Source organism: Zonotrichia albicollis, chromosome 17 (assembly GCF_047830755.1).
Source record: "Zonotrichia albicollis isolate bZonAlb1 chromosome 17, bZonAlb1.hap1, whole genome shotgun sequence".
Classification (NCBI taxonomy): Eukaryota; Metazoa; Chordata; class Aves; order Passeriformes; family Passerellidae; genus Zonotrichia; species Zonotrichia albicollis.
In genome coordinates, this window is record NC_133835.1 from 7,647,199 (window position 1) to 7,666,276 (window position 19,078).

A 19,078-nucleotide genomic window follows, 5' to 3' on the forward strand; every position below is an offset into this window, starting at 1 on the left:
CACATACACACAGGAATTCAGATTTCTCCAGGCAAAGGAGAGGGGAATAGGTAGCTTTGCACCTATCAATTAAGTCTTGCAGGATCTTGGAGAGTCAGGGCAGACAATCCTCCACTGGCCTCAGAAAAGGCCTTGAGGTAGTGATGGTGTTTCAGAAAATCTCATTAAATCTTACAAGAATGCAGACTGACATTACATTTTACACACAGTACAGCCAAAACATTCAGATTCCTTCAGTATTCCTTCTTAAACACAATGCAGGCAATTATTTCAGACAGTGTTTGTCACGGAGCTTGCAGTGACCTCATCCTAATTAACTACCTGCAAAGGAAGGCTGCAGTTCAAAGGGAAGCCAGGCTGCAGAGCCCGGGCCGAGTTCCAGGCTTTGCAACACTCGCTGGGTTTTCACAGCGTCAGCATTTCCATCTGCCCTCAGCAACCACACCCAGCTCACTTTGAGTGCGAAAATGCAGATCTGGCCAGTGCCATGCAGGAGAAACACATTCTTCCTGCATGAGACATCCGACAACTGTTCAATTATACTAATGATTATTACAGAGAAAAACATCTAAGTGCCCGAGGAAGGATTTAAATTGCTTTTGTTAAACCTGCAATCTTTACACAGCTCTTGGTCAGAAGTCAGTGGGAGTCGGGGGAGTGCAGTGGCTAATTGTCAGTATTTTTCTTTATAAATATGCAGTTTAAATAAGAGCATGCCCAAGAGGCTGACCCAGCCAGCCCTCATTCCAGTCTGACCACTCCAAAAAAAATCCAATGAGCACTCACTGATATGACACCTTCACAGCCATGAATTGGTCCTGAAGCACACTGAAATCAGCCTCCAGGGTAGTGAATGTTTCTCCCCATCATTCTGCTTTTCTTAGTTTCTAGATTCTGATTAAAAAAAAAAAAAAAAAAAAACAACCAGAAATAGCTGAAGTTTCTGGTTTCAAATCACATTGTTCTACCACCAAAGCCTCACTGCTTTACCTCTTGGTCTGTCCCTCTCCTGTACTGAATGTAGAGGGCACTGATCACTGCAAAAGATAAAACCAAAGGCACAGTGTAAAAATTTCTGGTTGCTCTAAAGCAACAAGAAATCTCCCTCAAAATAAAAATTCCTATCTAATTCATGGGTATGCCACATCAGAGCTGGAAACAGAGACACAATAAAAGGGTGAATATAATTTTTGATCACTATATTCAGAGAGATCCAGTTATTAAAGATGCTCACTCAGGAAACGGTTTAAGCTTCTATTTTTAAAGGTAATAAAGTTTTTATGGATTTATGTTTGGACCTGTAAAACAAGTATTCCTACACACCATAAGATAATAAAGTAATATCCAGGCAGGATGGACACTTTCAAGGATCTTGTGGATTACTTTTCCTTGAGATTTCTAGGAGCATGTCAGGGATGCTGTGGACAGAGAAGTGACAAAACCAACTAAGTTTAACAAAGGCAAGTGCTGGATTCTGCACCTGGGATGGAGCAGCCCTGGATGTGGGGACAGCTTGGGCTCATTCTCACCAGATGGAACGCCAGTACCAACACCTGAGTCCTACATGCAGAAGTCTCTTTTGGATGTTAACCTTCTCCACGGGCTTTTTTAGCCAAAGAAAAACACAAAGGGACAATAAGTAGGTCTCCTTTCAGAGTTGAAGTGCAGGAAATCCTGTGCAGGAAATGCTACTTGCAGTTGCCAGTTTGACCAAGAGATGGTACTGTGTGTATGCACAGTCATCACAAGGCAGTGATGATGGGATAAATACCTCCCTGTATCTAAACCACCCTGATTTAGAGGTTCAAAACTCATACATTTACTGCAAAGGTGCATTTAAGAACATTGATCATGCAAAGAAAGTCAGAATTTTGAGCACAGTCAGTTTAAAATTTGCTTAGACTGAAAGAGCGCAAATCAGCCATCACATACTGTGTTTAACTCCTTATGTAAGAAACAAGTTCAAGACATATACAAAAATCACATATAATTGACATTGAGCGATGTATACAATAAATACAGACTTCTCTGGAAGATTTTCCCAATATTCTTCTTAGTGTTCCCAACTTCTGCAAATCTGGTGACCTCCAGGCTTTGCAATAAAGTCAGAGCAGTCAAAGCTCACACAAGGCAGGAGCGTGCCCTTGTCACAAAGAAGGGAACAATATCCTGGGCTGCCCCAGGTAAGGAATTGCCAGAGGGTCAGGGGAGCTGACTCCTGCCTTGGGCAGCCCTGCTGAGGCCACACCTGCAGGAGGTGAGCAGCAGCTCCTGGTGACTCTGCTGGGGCAGGAGCTGGGACACCATGACCTCTGAGGTCCCTTCCAGCCTCAACCACTCTGCAGTTATTCTGTGAATAACACTTAAGGCCATGCTGTAAAAACCTAAAACTCAAAGAGAGTTTGTTTCTAGCTTAAATGACACATATAATTGTGTCAATAATAATTGTGAATATAATTGTGTCAATAATCAAACAATTGTGAAGTTTAATAAAGAAATATTAAGAAAACCACCAAACTCACAGGACTATATTATGTTATCAATTTCTTAAATTATTGAAGATGATAGGTTTCTGCAAAACTATTGATGACTCACTCCAGAGTGAAAGCTGTTCATTTCTGATACCTTATTTCTTGTCTTTTGACCAATTATTATCAATCCAGTGATGTTCCTTTCATATTACAGCAACTTTAGGAATGTATTTAGTCCAAGTCTCCAGCTCAATATTTTTAAATAATCTCCATTAAGCGACACAAATTCAGTTGTTTCTTTTGACACATTTTCTCATTTTTAAGTGGTTTCACTTTTCTGAATTAGGCACAAGAGCAATGGATGCACTGAGTATATTTTTGAACTCCTTGAAGGGTTTAGGATCTAAATAGCTTGGGGTGAGTGTTGGAGAGCAGCTGTCCAACACTGACATTGGAAGTACACTCTGTCCATTGTTCAGAGCCATATTTAGACTTGCATTTCCTACTCTGGGCTCCTCAGTGCACAGCTCCTTGAAGGAATTGTCACTGGCCGTCTCTAAATGCTTCACATCCTGCTGTGGAACTTCACCTCATCTGGAGCCTTCTCCAGTGTGGTCTGAGAGATAAAAGAGTCCTCAACATCTGCACACCAGATAAGCTGGAAAGGTGGCAACACCATGTCCCACCCTGTACAAAGAAACCAAGCAAACAACTTTGCAAGAGGACAGCTTTTAGCACAGCTGGAGGAAGGAGCCACTGCCCACCAGAGCAAGCAGAAGCTGAATATTTTCATGGTACCCAGAACCAGCCATGGGCCAAGGTAAGCAAAAATCATTTTTGTTACTTCCAAGCATGTGCCAGCCGTGTGTCAGGAAGAGACAACTGTTCCTGCTCCAAGACAGAGTTCATGAGGCTTGAGGAAGAGCTGAGCTTGCAGGGCAGGAGCCAAGTGCTCTAAAGGCTTAGGGAGCTCAGTCTGCTGGGCAGACTGCACAAAAGGCTCAAAATCAAAAGCTGGTATGGATGCCTGAGAAGCAGCAAGGAGCAGCTAAGGCAGACAGGTGAGGGCTTGGAAGCAGAGCTGAGTGAATCCTTGTCACAGGGAATGAGGGGTGGGAGGAATTAAGGAGACAACACAAATGAAACAGAGAGATGAGCAAGTGTTTGAGCCCCTGGAGCAGGGAAACAAGGCTCCAGGCAACCTGGAAGAAAGTGACAGTAAGATCCATGAAAAGTCATATGATGGAGAGGAAGCCAGACTCCACATCACTCACTATTCTACAAGATAGACAGAACAGACATTTCCATCACAGAGAAGAAAACAGATGAGGTCAGAGCTGGCTCCACAAGGCCTGAACTGGTGCAGGGCTCTGAACTGGGACAGCCATGATGGGATTTGAAAGCCAGACCAGAATCTTTCACTGAAAACATCACATGGAAAAACATTTATATGGGGAAAAGAGAAACAAAGCACACAATCCAGTAAGAGTCCCCAACAAGCAGAGAAGGGACAACCACAGTAAGAGAAGGCATCAATGCAGAGGACAAGACATCAGGAGAGAGCAGAGCAGTGAAATCTGCAAAGAGAGCAGTTATGGCTTCAGCACAGGAGCAATCAATTTAGATAGCAGAGAAATTATCTATGGATTTTAATTTTTTAGCTGCAAGAGAGGGAGGAGAATGGGTCAGCAAGGGGGGTGAGTGATGTGTCACATAAGGGGCAGTAGCTGCAACCCAAAGGGCCAAGGATCTTAGTGTTGGGCTACAAGCCAAAGAGGTAAATAAGGTCAGGATGATCCCAAGGCTGAGATAAAACAGGGAGTAACTGGCTGCTTGAAATTGTGACAAGTGTTTCTGTCTTCTGGTGCTGGACAGAAGCACATAGGATGTGTATGAAGCCTGTGTAGGAGACAGGAGGATGATCTTTCCTGTCTCCTGCTTGGCATTGCCAACTGATGTGGTACAAAGTAGGAAAACTGGAGTTTGATCCAGCTGTACATTTGAACCTGCAGTGAAGATTGCACTTAATAATGTCAGGTATAAGCAAATTCAGCTCAACAGTCACTCAACACCAGAACAGCCAAGCTCAGAGTGAAGGCCCTACCATTACTGGATAGAAAGTCTCAAAGGCAGGGGGACAATGGGTGTTTCTCCACTCACAATCAGCCGTTTGTGTGCCCCAGAATGTGGCTCAGGGCCCGACTGCAGCCAGCTCACAGCCCCAAACTCATTCTCTATCTCCTCACACTACAGGTCTGAGCATCCAAAAATGTGATTTCATGATCCCAGAGAATAACAAAAGCCACCACACAGAAGAGATCAGCACTAAAAAGCTCATAGTGAGGAGAGGACAGCCATTCACCATCACTGTGAGATTCTCAGCTCCAGTACACAACTATCTGAAGCAGATGAAGAGGACCTTCCTCATCATACAGACAGGTAATACCATAACAAATCTAGCAGAGCTCTGCTCCTCCACCAGAGCTGGGGGCAAAAGCCATCTCCAGAATGGGCAGGGGTGCCAAATTTAGATGTGAGGCCAGTGAAATGTTTATGTAAGGCAAAATAGAGTCTCCTGCAGGATCACAACCAGCTCCCTTCGTGAAGAGACACTGCACACAATAACCAACACAGCTTCACTATTCCATGATTGTAAAAAGCTCATGGGATCTCTTCTGGTTTTTGGGGTTAGGAATGCTCAAACCTAGCTGGTCTGTCACAAGTTTTTCTGTTTTCTATGAGACCCCTCAGAAGGGCAGCAGCTTTCAGCCCAACTTGTTTCACCATATTGTGAGCACTGGGCAGTGACTTCTGTTACAAGACACTAAATTCCACAGGCACAGCAGGGCTGCACCATTCTGGCCATTCCTGGTTTCTACAAATCTATGGAAAGCACATCTCACTTTGAAGCAGGGAGGCCTGAGTGCATTCTGGCCTTAGCAGTGTTCAGTGGGCATTGAGCTGCCAAAGGGTCGTGGCCCTCTCACAAGGAGAGCTGTGGCTCCAGGGAGAGACAAGGTCCCTGCTGTCTGCACAGGTGAGGAGTAAACAACGTTTGGAATTAACACAACCAGATTTCTTTGTCTGCAGGACCACATTCTTCCAAAGCAGATGAAATCCAGGCTGAATTTCCCATCTCCAGCCTGGGAGACCAGAAGCAGTGGAGTGCAGCAGTGGAGGAACAGGACCCAAACTCCTGGACCCTGTGTGTGAACACACCTGCCAATGCCCCCATTGGCCAGTACAATCTGCTTTTCCATGCCTCCAAATCCCCTCAGCTCCTGGGCGACTTCACCCTCCTCTTTAATCCCTGGTGCAGAGGTAGGTGGTCAGAAAGAGAAGGGCAGGCTGGGATCAGCCACTTCACAAAAAAACCCAACTTTGGAGCTGTGGCAGTGCCTCCATGGAGGGAGGCTGGAGCTGACTCACCCAGTGCTCCTTCCATTCCTGCCCTGCTCCCCACAGCACCTCAGGAGAGAGCTAGGGGCTCATAAAGCCCAAATTTTCCTGCCTCAGCACTTTTGGCTCTCCCTGGAGTACTGCACTGGAAAAGCCCTGTCCTTCTGCTAAGGGGAAAGTGTTTGATTAAGTGTTGTCTATAATAGAGATTTTAGGATGAGTCAAGATTGTAATTGGTCTGGTTAAGGCCACTGTATCTTTCTTAGTATCAGAACTTATCAGCCAGGAGAGTAGAAGGGCCAGGCAGTGCAACAGCCTGGTTGCAGAGGAACTTTTTGGACAAGGCAATGGTGACGACCGTGAAATTCTTCTTTCCTGTCTGATTTACAGTCTGAGGTGTTTTTCAGGGCAGAATGCTCTGGGCTGCCAAAGCACAGTGGAATCTGCTGATGCATGAGAGATGCAAGTGCACCTGAGCCCAGCCATGCTTTCTTCCTGATGCTTTTTTCTTCTAATCTAGATGATGAGGTGTTCTTGGCTAACGAGGCACAGCGGCAGGAGTACATCCTAAACCAAGATGGCATCATCTACCAGGGGACTGAAAATGCAATCCTAGCCCAACCCTGGGACTTCAGTCAGGTAAGCAAGAGGTCCAATATGTCTGTGCTCTCTTCCAACCCACCAGCAGAGGAAAGGTGCATAAATCTGGTGTGTACAGGACGCTCTGATGAAAGAATTCTACTCATCTCCATGTTCTCTGCACCCACTGCCTCCTGTGCAGGAGAACAGGGGCCTATCTATGAATTCCTATAACCCAGCACCTGTAATTTTAGTTTCCTTCTCATGCTGTCCTCTATAAAGGAATGCATTGTTCTGTATCTGAGCTTTGTGTGCCTTCCTTTCATCAACAGGTATAAAAGCATTTAACAGAGCTCAATAATACTGTCTCTATCTAACAGGTAAAGTGAGGACAAAAAGATCTGTTTGTCTAAGGTCATCTGATATAGCCAGTGATTATTTCACTTTTGTGCCAGCAGATCTTACAAGTATCTCTGTGCCAACCTAGAGAGTGTTCCAGAAAAGTGTTTCACCTTATTGCAGGGGTTCCATACTGTTGTCTCCTCATCACAAAAGTTTCATACCTCCTTGGTGTTTCTCATGGCCAGTTCCTCAGAGCACTGCCTCTTTCTCCTTCACAAAGCAGCCACTGACTCCAGTTCCCTCTCAACACCAACCCACTCTTTTATAGCATCTTCTTCTCATTGGTCACAGCGGTGACCTGTTAAAGTCAGGCCTGCTCCTAATCTTTGATAATTGGCTCAGCTGCAACTCCTTAGGGGTAAGATTACTTTCTACACTCTCTTTCTTTTCTTATATACTATCCCCCTACAGAAAAGCATCAATTTCCCTCAATCAGGGAGCACAGTATCATGCTGATGCACTTCCCACCTTCAATAAAGCTGGAGGTCTGCCTTCCTTCACAGCCCACTTACCCAGAACCATCAGCAGAAAGGGACAAACAATCTGCACAGTCACAAACCCTTGTAGGGACTCAAGAGAACAAAAATTCATGCGGAATTTCCTGAAGTGATGTGCTCTTGTTTCAGTTTGAGGAGGACATGGTTGACATCTGCTTCATCCTGCTGGCTCTGGGGGAGCACTCCCAAAGAGAAAAGGATCCTGCCCAGCGCCGAAGCCCCGTCCACGTCTGCAGAGCAGCTGCTGCCATGGTGAGGAGGGCACAGAGCAGCCCTGGCCCGAGCTGGGGGCACCTTTCACCCCCAGGGCAGGCCAAACCACCGGCCACAGAGGAAGCTGTTCCAAACAACTCCTCCTGCCCATCTCCAGCCTGTCCTGATATTCCCTCAGCAGACACGTAGGGCTGCGGGAGGTTCTTAGCAGTAAAAATGCACTTACTGAACAAATCTCAGAGGAGTCTGCTGCCCTGGTGTGGTGGTGTTCACAGGGGTCTCAGGTTGAGGGAAGAGACAAGGATCTGACTCCATGTTTCAGAAGGCTTGATTTATTATTTTGTGATCTATATTACATTAAAACTATACTAAAAGAATAGAAGAAAGGATTTCATCAGAAGGCTGGCTAAGAATAGAAAAAGAAGGAAATGATAACAAAAGCTTGTGGCTTGGACTCTCTGTCTGAGCCAGCTGGGCTGTGATTGGCCATTAATTAGAAACAACTAACATGGGCCAATCACAGATCCACCTGTTGCATTCCACAGCAGCAGATAATCAATGTTTACATTTTGTTCCTGAGGCCTCTCAGCTTCTCAGGAGGAAAAATCCTAAGGAAAGGATTTTTCATAAAAGATGTCTGCGACACCCCTGTTCTGCTCAGCCATGACCTTCACACTTAGCACAAAAAAAGTCCTCTTGGTTTCTTCTGCTTTGGGAGCAGCTTCCACAAACAGCATCAGGTGCACCTACCAAAGAGAGGCAATTCCTTAATACAGCTTTCTCTCCTCCTTCTCCACAGCTGAACTGCAGTGAGTTTAGAAGCCTGACAGAATATGAGCCTGGGCAACACCATAATGGGACACCTCCTTCCAAATGGCTGGGGAGCAGCCCCATCCTCCGGCAGTGGATTGCATCCAAATTCCAGCCCGTGCACTCCGGGAGGTGCTGGGTGTTTGCTGCAGTCCTGTGCTCAGGTACAGTGCTCCTGCAGCCTTTTATCCTCAGGGGAGAGGCACATCTTTAGTGTCATCAACACTCAGCATCACTGCCTTTGAGATAAGAGTATCAGTATATCCATTCTTTGGATGCACATGTGAAATCTTATTTCCTGACTTTTGCAAAGTCCAAACAGCAATCCCGGTGCCATTCCTAACAGGCCTAGCACCAGAAGAGGCTCTACATCTATCAGCAGAGGCACCCTTAGGGCAGGGTGCACAAATGATTCACAGCTGTCTCTTTGCACAGTTCTGAGGTGCCTGGGAATTCCCACCAGGGTGGTCACTGGCTTTACCTGGGCTCACAACACCAAGAGCAGCCTGAGTGTGGATGAGTACTACGATGAGGATGGGACACTGCTGACACAGGACAAGAGTGCTCGTGTCTGGTAAGAACACATGGCAGGGCCCCAGCAAGGATTTGAGACAATACTTGGATGTGGGAAATGAAACCCAGGGGAAAGGAAAGAGGTAAAACAGCTGCAAGGAGGTGACAGGAGACAGCTCAGCTGAGATCCTGTCTACAGGATCTGCTCTTGATAAACTCTAGAGTTCCCTCTTTCTAGAGCCCACAAAGGAAGAATGATAGCCCAGTCCAGCTGCAGAAACTCCACTTGTTTCTCCACACACTGCTCTTCTCAATGTGAACTGAACTCCTTCAAGGGAGCATTAACCAGCAGTGGTTTGGCAAAGGCTTTACTGCACCTCAGGGCTCAGTCCCTGGATATAAGCTCATGCTGTTGCCTCTTGCAGGACCTTCCACGTTTGGAATGAATGCTGGATGGCTCGCTCAGACTTGCTGCCAGAGTACAATGGGTGGCAGGCACTGGATGCCACCTGCCAGGAAAAAAGCAAGGGTAAGATATCAGAGCAAGGGTAAGATATCAGAGATGGGCTTGAGCAAGAGCAGGGGGGAAGTGAAGCAGGGGCAAATAAAGCCATTCAATATTCCTCCTTTCCCATCTTCCAGGGGAAAGATGCAAAAAGACAGGAACTCATTCACCCTCTTGACTTTAGGCACAAAACTATCATTTATCTGTTTGGTTTGTGCAGCTCATGTAGCTCTATCACTGCTTCCAAATGGCCTCCTAAACTAGATATTTCACCAGTAAAGGTCAAAACTGGGGATGGGTTTAGTTGGGAAAGCATCTGAATCTTAACTGGACCACATTTTCTCTTCAGGTGTATCCTTCTGTGGGCCAGCCCCTCTTCATGCCATCAAGGAAGGGGACACACATGTTGATTATGATGTCTGCTACTTCTTTGCTGCCCTCAATGCCAAGTGTCATGTGTGGATACACAAAGCAGATGACACCCTCAAGCCAGCTTTTGGTGGCACAAAATACACTGGTAACAACATCAGCACCAAGAGTGTGGGCAGCGAGCGCTGTGAGGACATCACACAAAACTACAAATATCCTGAAGGTATGGGCAGGCACAGGCTGAGCACATTTCTTGTCACTATTACAAGTCAGGAGTAAAAGACCAGAGCAGAGCCAAACCAGAGAACCAGGGTCAGCCACTTCTCACTACTTCCCCTTCTTCAGTGGCACTAGAACACCTGATTCTCTCTGTCTACAGAGCCAAAGCAGAGCTCATCACCCAAACTTCACTCTGCTTAATGGCACTAAGGTCTGTGGAAGACCAGGTGTTTGTACACCAGGCACTTTCATGTCTGGAATAGCTTTTCTGATTTCTGTTATCTCTACACTCTGTACATCCACCTCCCATTACCTCTGTAATATTTATATGGATAGGCATATTTCAGAGTCCAGCTTTCTGAAAAGGGCTGTTGTGCTCTCAGATCCTGCCTAAATCTCTCCCTTAACAAGCAGCTCCCCTTCAGAATCTGAGTGCTGTTTCCCTGGCTCAACCATAACACCCCATCTTCACCTGTGGCTTGTTTCTCCATGGCTGCAGGAGACAACTGCAACTTCTCCACACATGAGAGCAGAAACTGTGCCTTAGCTACAGCAGAAAAAAGCAGCTGCCTCCTCTACTCTGAGATGTTAGCACCAAGGTGTGTTAAAAACTGTGACAGCTATTGCTAAGTAGAATCTGTCAGGCACATCCAATGAATATCCTGACAGCTAAAGCTTTCAAACTGACCCAACCAGACACACAAAAGGATATCTCTCCATGCTCTTAGAAACAGTTATCTTCAGAACTACCAGGAGAAATCAATGCCATTCTCCTGCTGCTTCTCACTAGTAAACAGGAAAGAGAACCAAAGTATGTGCTTCCTTTTTTTTTGTGACAGGTTCTCTCCAGGAAAAACAAGTCCTTGACAAAGCCTATAGAAACATGAAGGAACTTGAGACAACCAGCAGCATGAGCAGCACACAGTTTATCTTCTTTCCTACTGCTCTGGAAGAGCCAGTCAACCTTTTCATCCACTTCCAGTCAAGTTCTTTGCAACTGGGACAAGATATGACACTTTCCATTGAAGTGTTCAACCACACTGATAGAGAAAAGGCTACTCATCTGGTAGTTGGGATCCAGGCTCTGCATTACAATGGTGTGCCCATTGCCCAGCTTTGGAAGGAAGAGTTTCATTTTAACCTCCACAGCAATTCAGGTAAGGACTCTCCTGGCTGCATGGCTAGCAAAGTCCTCTAGTGCTCTCATTTCAGAAAAGTTCCCCCAGCCCTAGGTTTACAAAAGGTTGGCTGAATAGTTGATTCTAGGTGATTTCTCAGAGAGATTGTGGAGTCTCCCTAATGGGAGATATTCCAGAATTGACTGGACACAATCCTGTGCCCTGGGGTGACCCTGCTTGGGCAGGGAGGCTGCACCAGATAATCCACTACTGTCCATTCCAACCTCACCCATCCTGTGAAATAAAGCACTTTGACAACATCACCTTAGAGATTTCCAATCTGCAAATCCACTTGGGGTCACATTTAAATGCTGCAGGTTTTAGTACAACGCTGGGCACTGAACACTCCCAGGTATCAAGCAGGGACAGACCAGGCTGCACTTATCACCTCTTGCTTCACCCCTCTGTTCCAGTCAATAACTTGAAGGTGTCTGTGCCTTACACGTGGTTTGGAAAAGAGCTGGGAGAGAACCACCTGCTCAGGCTGACTGCTGTGCTCAGAGACGAGGACTCCTCCTTCATGTACCTGGCACAGGAAGAAATCAGCATTTCTGATTCCCCTCTCACCATTGAGGTACGATGGGGCTGCCATTCTGCCTCTGCAGTGGGGAGAAAACAGCTTTTGTAGTCATAAGTAGCAAAACAATTCTGCTGGGTTCAGGGGCTCTCTGAGAAGGCAGAACAGAAGAAATTATAATAAAATTAAATAAGCTGGACTTTGCCTCTTCTAGCAAATGGCACCTCAGGCACGGGAAAAAAAACCACACATCTCCCTTTAATTATAGAAGAATATATTTTCTTCTCTCAGTTTCAGCTCATTTGCTTCTTTCAACAGTTCCCAGAAAACGTGGTGCAGTATGAGCCAAGCACAGCAAGGATCAGCCTCCAGAACCCCCTCATGGAGCCCCTGGAGCAGTGTGTGGTAGCAGTCACAGGGCGAGGGCTCATTTACAGACACAGGAATTACAGGTAAGTGCAAACTGATGATCCAAGAACAGCAAATGGAAAAAAGAGACACAATACAAGCAAAGGAAAGGCTGTCCTCAAAAATAACCAGGCAACAACATGGCAGGAAAATATCACTATGGCATAAAAGGCCCAAGCATCTCATCCTTTATTTACAGATGATACAGATGATTTTCACACTGAAAAGGAGAAAAGCCAGCTAAGAGAACTTTCAACAGATGTGTAATACCCAAGTTGAAGCCAATGTGGCTTTTGTGAAAGCTTCAACATCAAAGGCATAGACAGCAAAAGGAAAACCTTCTGCCAACAAAAAGGATAACAGAGAAATGCCCCAAGACTTAGTGAGAAATACACATGAAATAAGGCAAAGTTAGAGGTCACTGAAATGAGCTAAGAAATTTAGAAACTATTTGTTGTTGAGAAATCAATTACTTTCTAGTGAGCATTCCATCCATTACCCACTATAAACAATGAACAGTGGTGGTTTTCCCTTCTCTACTGAAGAACCAGGCAGATGTGACTTAGCCAAGAGCCACCAAAGGGGCATGCTCCCCTTCACTTGACAAACACCCCACATTTGTCCCAAGAAGCTGCATTAGGACAAAGTCCCCTTAGATGTCTCAATGGAAGGTTTCAATTCTCCTGTCCTATCTCCCTCCCAAACTACTCTTAGATGACAATTTCACTATAGTTGTTTGAGTCACTGCCAGCTTTCTTCTATTTCTTGTTTTTCCTTTCCTTCTTTTTGGCACCACATTCCTGTCCAGCTAATGCATATCCCAGACACAGGAAACTAAAACCACCAAGAGGGCGATTGCTGTATAATCCCTTCTCTCCTTTCAGGCTGGGCTCTGTGCAAGCTAAAAGCACTCAAGAGCTGGACATCCCATTCACCCCCACCCGAGCAGGGCCCAGGAGACTCACTGCACGTCTTACCTGCCTCCAGCTCCACAACCTGAAGAGCTACAGAACAACCAGCATTGCAGCTGCCTGAGGCCAGCTCAGAACAGGTCCTCACCAAAGAGGGGCTGTGATCTGTGCCCTGGTCACGGGCAAGCACAGATGTTAACAGTTTAATAAAAGCTCTATTTAAAACCATGTCTGATTTTGATTATTTGCACAAACTCAACTCTCTCCCATCTGCCACTATGCCTACTCTGCAGTTTTAGAAGTGAGCCTCACTGTGACAAAGATGGGCTAAATGCTGAAGGAGACATTGCAGTTCTCACACCTGTGCTGAGCCCACCAGTGCTTAAGTCTTCTGCCCTACCTGTGACAAGTAAAGGGTATCCTGGAACTTTAAAGTGATGATAGATGCAGGATGTCTTTCTCTCTCTCTCTCTCTCTATATATATATATATAGGGATATCTCTCCCTGTAGATCCTTGACATTGGTAAGGTAGTAAACAATATCTTCTGCTGCTTTCTGAGAAAATAAGAGAAAGCTCATTCACTGCTCTCTAAGACAGTGAGCAGGAAATAGACAGGAAATAGCAGCAGTGCAGAACATTTATAATCATTCACTGGGCTGCTTGCAAAAGAAGCAAGACCCTTTCATTCTGTATATATCCTTCGTCCTCTGAAGACAGATAAAGCAACTAATGTAAATCTAGCAATATTTTATTTTTTTCTGAACCCCACAGTAGCTGTAATGTCCAAAGAATGGGGCACATTCAGAAGCAGCACTGCATCATCCCAAGAATCCAAGCAAAATGACACCTTTGCCATGGCAAAGGGCAACTTCCTGGAGAGGTTCTTCCAAGTAGCAGTGAAGTTCTCTCCTCCATTGTTCTCATCATTTTCCAAACAGCCAAAGAACAGCAAAGTTCACTGGAAATGCAGATGCCAGAGCCAGTGGCAGCAGCACATGCAGGCACAGAAGAGTTAAAGCTGACCCTGTGTGAAGTTCTTGACTTTGTTCATGTTGTGATCTACTGCACCAGTTAGAAACTGCACCCAGCCTTCCTCTGATGGTGGACACACATGGCTTGTCCTGCAAAAGGGGAGGAAATTCATTAGGGAAGCCTCCTGGTGTGCTATGCATCCAGACACAGGGGTACTGTGAAGCTCTGAATAACCAGCAGTAAAACAGGGCTGCTCTAGCCCCAGAGGGCTTTGAGCAAGAACCCACACTCATGTCTGCACTCCCAAACCCAAAACAAGGAACCACTATCATCCCTAGCACCTTTTTCTTATTCCCATCCCTTTGTGACTAGATAACAACATCATTGCTCTGAAATGCCAGCATCTACTGTCTAGAAATGAGTCATCTTTGACATGAGGCACAAAGGTATCAACCTTCATAGCAGGGAACACACAAAACTGTAGCTCATACTCACTTGGCAATCTCTAAGACTTTCGTTAATACTGAGGCCAATTTAGCAGCCTAGGAAGAAACAAAAGGGAAATAAGGTGAGGCAAATGAGAGGAAAAGGAGGGTCTGAACAGTACTGGAAACTAAAGAGGACTATAGGGATGCACAAAAGCCTTAAGTATCCTTAAGAGTTATAGACGCAGTATGTGTGTCCACCTGAAGGAAGTGTGCAAGAACAAAGGGCACTCTTCATCACTAAGAAATTATTACTGAGGCAGTCACTAGCACCCATCTCTCCCTGAAGTCACCTAAGCCTTCCAATCTGATTTCTTCCCATTCCCTGTGCAGATGCTCAGACACTGAGCTATCAGGACTGCAGATACTCACGTTTAGTCGCACAGCCAGTGGGTTCACAGGTGGGTACATGCTCAGTGCCAGCTCATCAACACTGGAACAGAAAAGAGGGGAGCAAGGAAGGAATGTTCTGATAGCACAACTCACAGACCCTCATCAAAGCCTCCCCCAATCCTGAATGCAGGTCAGGAACAACAGTGAGATGTCAGCTGTACCTATGGGATGCTGTGTGTCCCTGTCACCATGGAGTGAGATGTGGTCACAGCTCCACCCCCTGTGCTTCTCTCCTGACCTACACAACTCTCAACAGCTTGACAGCCTTCCCACCACATGTGTGTCCACCACCTCCTCACAGCTCCAGTTCTTCCTACTCCTCACTCAAGACATCAAAGAAAGACCAGAACTGCTCTGGAGGGAAAAGCAGCATGGGGAGAACCCTGCTTACCTTGGGCTGATCTCATTAGCAATGTCTGCTAGGTCATCCAGCTGTGCAATATGCTCTGGAGAATCAGCTTTGCCATGGGCCTTCACTGCAGCCAAAACCTTCTTCAGGCAAGCTTTAGAAGCCTTCATCAGTCCCATGCAGGAGCTGAGCAGCTGCCTGTCAGCCTCTGACCAGTACGTGTCCCTGTTGCCCCGAAAGCCCAGCTCCTCATCTTCCATGATGTCCCCATAGGGATCCTGCCCTTCCACCAGTGCCTGAGAACACAGAGGCACTGAAAACCCAGAGCCTGGCATCAATTCCAGTAACACCCAGGAGCAAAGGGAAAGCATAATCTAGACATCATATAAATAACTAACAATCTAGACATCATATAAATAATTAATGGAGAAATCACAGTTCGTTAATGCTAAAATGACTGGATTAAGAAAAACCACCACTCTAACAGTGCAAACAGCAAGAACTTGGTGACTACTTACATGATGCTAAATTGCCTCCCCCGTTCCCAATTCAGGACATACCTTTATGAAAATCTTATACAAAGTAAACCAGGCTTGAGAATAAAAACTCATTAAAATCCATGCATAAAACAATAATCTATGTCATGTCAGAGCAAATTGATATTAAAGCCTGGATGTAAAATAATTTCTGTGTTTCATCACTGAACCAGCCTAGAGGGTGGCTGGGCACTGGAACAGGCTCCCCAGGGAAGTGGTCACAGCCCCAAACCTGCCAGAGTTCAAGGAGCCTTTGGACAACTCTCAGGCACATGGTGGGATTGTCTGGATTGTCCTGAGCAGGGCCAGGAGCTGGACTTGATGATCCTTGTGCATCCCTTCCAACTGAGAATATTCTGAGTCTATGAATCCACCACTGCATGTCCCTCTAAGGCTTAGGGGCTTCCTTACCTGTTCCATCTCCTCCACAGCATCCTTGACCACACCTAGAGATGCAGCCAGAGCCGACACAACTGCTGCCTGGTTATCTGCAAAAGCAAAAGGATGAAAACTGTGGCACTCCATGTTTCAAATATGTTTGCAACAACCTCCATCTAGGCTTGCAATCTCTGTAGGATCAAACTTCCTGCAGAGCTCAGAGCTGCACTGTTGTCAGACAAAGAATCTGACCTGATTTCCAAGCTTATACATTTCAAAACCCATCAAGTTTTTGAGTTATTCTCCATTCAGCTTTCATTGTACCAGCTGGAATGCCCTTGCAAAAGCTATTGATATTCCAAGACAATACATCCTGGAGCTGTTGGTCTGCATTTACACCACTCACCTCGTGGCAGGTTAGACACTTGCTCACAGGCCTCCCACACACCTCCAGTTGATATCAGCTGTTCCTGAGACAAACTGAAACAAAACAAAACAAACCCCGCAAGGTCAGAGTCAATAACAACACTGTGCTAGACTGTGGTTTGTTTCATTTTCTGCAACAAAGATGATAAACACCAGCAAAAGTTCTGCTGCAAAGATGTCACCAACCAGCTTGTCACTAGGATGCCAAGTCTTTGTAAAGCCCTTACTGCCTCCTAACAAGTATACTTGTAAGTTTTTCTTGCCTTTTAATCACAATTATCAAAAAATCACAGAACTATGCAATTGAAAATGACAACCTCTCCACTGGGGCATTGAGAATTGTGTCTGTGAGCTGGATCATCCCTTCCACTACTTCAGTGGTGGCATCTCGAACCATCTTCCGAAGAGTAGTACCTGGGTGCGACAGAGAAAGAAAAAGAAAGTTGGCACAAAGTCAGCACTGACAGAGAGCAAGTGCTGAAGATGCTCTGTTTGTGTGGATACACTGTATAAATGAAATTACATGTATTTTGAAGAAAGGAAAATGCTTCCCAGCTCCAAAAGAACTCTGGACAAGGATTTCATTCTTTTCAATGCTCAATCAACTACACAATTTCCTACATCATCATTCTCCCACATATGGAAAAGTGCAGCAGCAGACAGACAATACCTCACTCATAAACATGTTCAAAGTCTACAGAACAGCTGATAATGGGATACCATGCTAATAAAAACTTGCTGATACCAGACCTCATTAGGCTCTGAAACACTGGGTTTCTCTATATAGTGGTGGTGAAAGAACCCCCATCCCATACAGTGGTGACTGCCCTGCTGTCACCAGCTCACCTTGGCCCTTGGGCAGCCAGTAGTACACTGTGGCAACTGCAAGAATGGCATTTTGGACATCCTCACTCAGCTTCCGGCAGTTCTGAAAACAGAGAGGCAAAAGGATCACCCAGAGTAACACCCAGCTGCAGCACATGTAGGAATCCTCACAGGCAATCGCTGGCTTTCAGACTGCTCTGAGTAAACAAATACAGCACAAGAAAAAGGCACCATAAGCCAACTGTATGCATCTTAGCCTGCCTCATGATTTAGTAACAAAACACTCCCTGGTGTGGTGCTCATGCATCAGAAAAGAATTAGGAAGAAAGAATCATTATTCTGAACTTAAGGTCTTTTTTTGCCTTTCCTCTCAACACCTGTATGATAAACTTTTCTCAACTGATAGCAAAAATATTGCATATTCTTTGTTAAACCTAAGGTCTGTATTCTCCAATAATCTGTCTCTATCAGCAATGAGCTGTGGCTGTGAAAGAATATAAGAACATTTTTATTTAGTATATCTCCCTACCTTAGAGAAATTTGTTCTCTGGGCAGTTCTTGGATTATATTAATACACTCCACAGTACACAGCCCATTTAGTCAAATGAGCCAAGAAATACCTCAAGCTTGCAAACACACTGCAATTTCATAGTCTGTCAAGGCTTTCTCTCACCTCTGCAGAAGGTAGTGGAGGCCTTGAGAATGCCAGACTCAGCTTAGTAGCTTCCTGTGATGTTACTTGGAATGTCTGACCTAAAAAAAAAAATCCAACAGGAGCAAAAGAAGGGAAAGTAACTCAGGTAAAAGATAAAAGAACATAGCAGCAGCTCTGATTCGACTGTTTGTTTACCATTTCACCCAAGCAATACAAACATAAACTAAACCCCATTACAAAGAAAAACTCCCTGCTGCATTGCTTGTGTCCTGTCTGCTTTTTCTCAGTTGGCTGGTAATGAACCCCAGTCTGCATCCTGGTTCATGACCTGTTCAGCAGGATGTGCCAGGAGGCTTTAACAGAGACCTTTAGAAACCTTGTGTGAACGGTTCAATATCTGCCTTGCTCTGCCACACCTGGGAGCGTTTGGTGACCGGAGTTAGGGTGGTCAGGCACTGGAACGGGCTGGCCTGGGCGGTGGAGGAGTCACTAACTAGGGATGTTTAGGACGATCCAGGAGGCTGGATCTGGCACTGACGTGGTTTATGGTTTACAGCTGGGTAAACGGTTAGCGGCTGGACTTGATGATCTTAAAGATCCCTCTCTTCCAACCCTGCCCATTCCGTGACTCCGTGAGTGGAGGGCACACCCCACACCTGGAGACCCGCGGGGAGGGCAGCCCTGCCCCGGACCGGCCCCGCGGGTACCCGGCACCCCCGAATCGCGGCCCGGCCCGGCCCGCCCGTACCTAGCGCGTCCCAGAAGCGCGGCAGCTCGAACGGCTCTCGGCCCTCGCTCGGCTCTCCCTCTGCAACGGTACAGACACAGATCAGCCCGCGGGGAGCCGGCCCGGCCCGGCTCGGCCCGACCCCCCTCCCGCTCCCGGCCCCGCTCCCGGTCCCGGCCCGCACCTCGCAGACGCGCCAGCACCGCCCGCAGCGCCCCGCGCACGTCCCGCAGCGGCTCCCGCGCCTCCATCGCTGCGGGGCGGCCCCGGAGCGCCACAGAGGCGCGTCACGTCCGCTCCGGGAGCGGCCCCGCCCCATAGAGACAGCCCCGCCCCATA

At 46.3% G+C, this 19,078-nt stretch overlaps 2 protein-coding genes across 2 annotated transcripts; one reads left to right on the plus strand and one right to left on the minus strand.

Annotated features, from left to right (window-relative positions):
* Positions 1–3,134: 3,134 nt before the first annotated feature.
* EPB42 (erythrocyte membrane protein band 4.2) lies at positions 3,135–13,219 on the plus strand. Its single transcript, XM_005491281.4, has 13 exons — positions 3,135–3,291; positions 4,725–4,910; positions 5,562–5,792; positions 6,391–6,509; positions 7,478–7,600; positions 8,361–8,535; positions 8,807–8,945; positions 9,310–9,413; positions 9,739–9,981; positions 10,817–11,134; positions 11,569–11,729; positions 11,991–12,124; positions 12,965–13,219. The coding sequence occupies exons 1-13, from the start codon at positions 3,282–3,284 to the stop codon at positions 13,113–13,115; spliced, it is 2,094 nt and encodes a 697-aa protein (XP_005491338.2). The 5' UTR covers positions 3,135–3,281; the 3' UTR covers positions 13,116–13,219.
* CCNDBP1 (cyclin D1 binding protein 1) lies at positions 12,230–19,077 on the minus strand. Its single transcript, XM_005491282.4, has 11 exons — positions 18,924–19,077; positions 18,761–18,820; positions 18,031–18,110; positions 17,379–17,460; positions 16,850–16,946; positions 16,513–16,586; positions 16,140–16,216; positions 15,235–15,488; positions 14,823–14,883; positions 14,461–14,507; positions 12,230–14,114 (listed from the first exon to the last, which is right to left on the minus strand). The coding sequence occupies exons 1-11, from the start codon at positions 18,988–18,990 to the stop codon at positions 14,006–14,008; spliced, it is 1,008 nt and encodes a 335-aa protein (XP_005491339.1). The 5' UTR covers positions 18,991–19,077; the 3' UTR covers positions 12,230–14,005.
* Between the last annotated feature and the right edge of the window lies 1 nt (position 19,078).